This window comes from Aspergillus novofumigatus, assembly GCF_002847465.1.
Source record: "Aspergillus novofumigatus IBT 16806 chromosome Unknown P174scaffold_23, whole genome shotgun sequence".
NCBI lineage: Eukaryota > Fungi > Ascomycota > Eurotiomycetes > Eurotiales > Aspergillaceae > Aspergillus > Aspergillus novofumigatus.
The window spans coordinates 14,281-17,097 of record NW_020194296.1 but is presented as its reverse complement, the minus strand read 5'-3'; the positions used below and the strand labels follow the sequence as shown (position 1 = coordinate 17,097).

The window sequence follows — 2,817 nt, the reverse complement described above, 5'->3', positions numbered from 1 at the left end:
AGGTGGATACTCTAATTGTAATCAAAGAAAGGCCCTCCTGTTTGTCGAACTGCTGATCTTACAACTCGATGCCGATCACGTCCCACAGGCTCAGGTTTTGAACCACTGAACTTGGCCTCTTTTTCCGAGATGTTCACTACATCGACCTATATTGAGGATTTTATGAAGACTGAGTAGTTGATACTGAGTCACATATACTATGAAAAGCCTTCACTTCCTAGGCGTAACCTAATGCAGCAAATATCATGTCGCTGAACAATGATAACGTTATGGAAATGTTATTCCATGGCATGCGTGGGAGGAAGACACCCAGATCTTCACCAGTCAACAGGTCGAAGGACCAGCGCGGCATCTCATTCAGGTTGCCCAGCTCCCCAGCTCACGGATCCTGGGTTACCACACAAGTGACCTAGCCCATATCTAACACCTTATCTTATAATCTACCCAGAGACCATCGATGCATACCGGGCGGGTGTGATATCTGTCGAAGATGGTGCGATGTGCGAAAAGATGAGGAAGAAAGATTGCCCAAGATTTCATTAAGCACCTTTGGGAACCAAAATGAGCCTGCACTGAAAGACGCCAATCAAAAGCAGGTAGTGGTAGTCCTGCAAATGAAGCGCTGTGTTTGACGGGCCCCGGAGATTGTTGAGAGGTACACTAGGTGCTGAATCTCCCGTTTCGAGGCGAAGCACATTCTTCGGCAAGGCCAGGAGACTGCTGACAAGCAGCGCTAGCTACTGGTTGCCCCGGTTGTTCTGTAGATAATGCACTGTGTGGTCTTGATATTGAAATGAAATGGGACGACTGTGCATGCTCTTCTGGTACGGCAACGCAATGGCTTCTTCATAACCCTGTAGACCAGGAATTGCAATGTTCCGGGTTGTATTCGAATAAGCATCCATGTGCAGATACGTTTCAATGACACTGGGCTGCACGCCCGAGAAAATCAGGAGGTCTCTAAGCTTTCTGTTCTCGGCCTAAGTTTTCTGCACAAGCAACTGGAGCCCAATATCCTTTCGATTCCCAGCTTCTTTGCTAGATGCAAGCCACTGCTCGAGTTCCTGGACGTGATTCCGTTTTCTAGCACGACTTTTGCGTTGATTTTCACGAACGCGGGCAAGTCTGGAAATGTTCTGACAGTGTTAACCTCGAAAACCACCGACAATTGAGGCAAAAACCCAAGAGGTTAACCTAATCCTAGACATGTAAAACCAACATTCTTTTATAGACTTATATCCTAGCAGCATACTATCTATCGAGATATTAAACACAGAAATATACAACTCCTTAAAAAGTATAGAATAGGATTAATTAGAGACTAGTTTTAAACAAGGCCATACATAAGGATAAAAAGACATATAGTAATAGACATCCTGCTAGATAATTTACTAAAAGAACTAAGATAGACCTACTAAGTTATAGGATCAACTATAAAGGCTACCTCTAGAAAGGTTATCTTATAGTTATCATGCAAGTCTCCGACATCCACACCTCTATATGCCTCCTACTCTATTAATGGAATATATTCACACTAAGCAATATTAGGTTCCTTCAGAATCTTAACACCCACTGCCCTTAGCCGCTCAACCATAGCTCTAATATCTGGAACCATAAATCCTAAATATCCAAATCCCATTTTGGTGCCTGAGTGCCATTATAACATATCCATCTTCCTCCACAGGCCTCTCAGACAGATTCAAATGATACTGTGGTTTTTGACAACCGCCCTTTCAGGTATACTGCCCTCTGGAGCAAAGATGAAAGCCACAACTCTCAACCCTGTGAAACTTGTCCGCGGGTGGAACAAGTTGTATGACGTTTCATTACCACAAATCGGCGCTATCATCACTGATGTTAAGGGCTGGACAAAGCCCTTAACACTTAATGACCGCATTTTTAAGGTCCTTGGATCCTATGCATACCGCGGAGGCATGTCACTCCTTCCCAAGGACATGAACAGATTCAAACAGCTTATCATTATTAGGAAAATGCCCATGAGCCTCAAAACCTTTGGGAAGTACTTAAAAGCTGCTGCGGATGATGGCGATGAGGAAGCAGTCAAGATGATGCTCAGGGTATTGCAAAAGGTAAGTGCTCAAGACCCTCAGATAAAAGGTCATGTCCTCGCCAGAATTCCTGAGAGGCAATCACTGAGCTCTAAGGCGTAGACAATCAGAGTGTTCAACTATCTCAATGATGCTGGCCTGGCGAACTCTTTTAATCAGGCGCGTCTACTTCTGGCCAAGGAAATTGAATATGCAGATCAATATATGCCCAAGTTGAAAGGTATTCTTGCCATCTGGAAAGAATTTGAGCCACCCTTGGTCATAAAATTCGGCAGACCAAGTCAGACGATGACTTTGCTTTCAAGCTGAGCAGCCTCCCTTACTTCCAAATTCAGTCAGTATGAGTCGACACTTTGGGTTGGAGAACCATTAAGCCCCGAAAACAAGTAAACTAATGTTGAGCATCCTGGTGCCGTCTATAAATCTTGCTACATTGGCTGTTTCACTTCTATTCTTATGCCTGTCAGTCTAAGCCTAAAGAGGCATTTTGCCCTTAAGCCTAGTTGCGTCACTGCGTGCTTAAATATTCAAACTATCAAGGGGTGCAGCCCTCTTTCTTTCCTGCCATAAATCTCACCATTCTTCCAATCCAAAAAGCAACAAAGAAAGGAAACCCCAGAATTATGAACAGCTTTGTTTTGTAGCCAACAGAGCAACCTTAAGGAGACTAGGATCACTATTTACCCTACATTCCACCACCCACTGCTTCTCCTGCTGCTTGGCAAGACTGAGGTTCTCTACTCAGAGT

At 44.2% G+C, this 2,817-nt stretch overlaps 1 protein-coding gene across 1 annotated transcript; it reads left to right on the top strand.

Annotated features, from left to right (window-relative positions):
* Positions 1-1,760: 1,760 nt before the first annotated feature.
* P174DRAFT_426141 (uncharacterized protein) lies at positions 1,761-2,378 on the top strand (the record flags this gene model as incomplete). The annotated part of the gene is made up of 2 exons (XM_024825359.1): positions 1,761-2,090; positions 2,172-2,378. 2 exons carry the CDS (start codon positions 1,761-1,763, stop codon positions 2,376-2,378), a joined length of 537 nt encoding a protein of 178 aa, XP_024676852.1.
* Between the last annotated feature and the right edge of the window lie 439 nt (positions 2,379-2,817).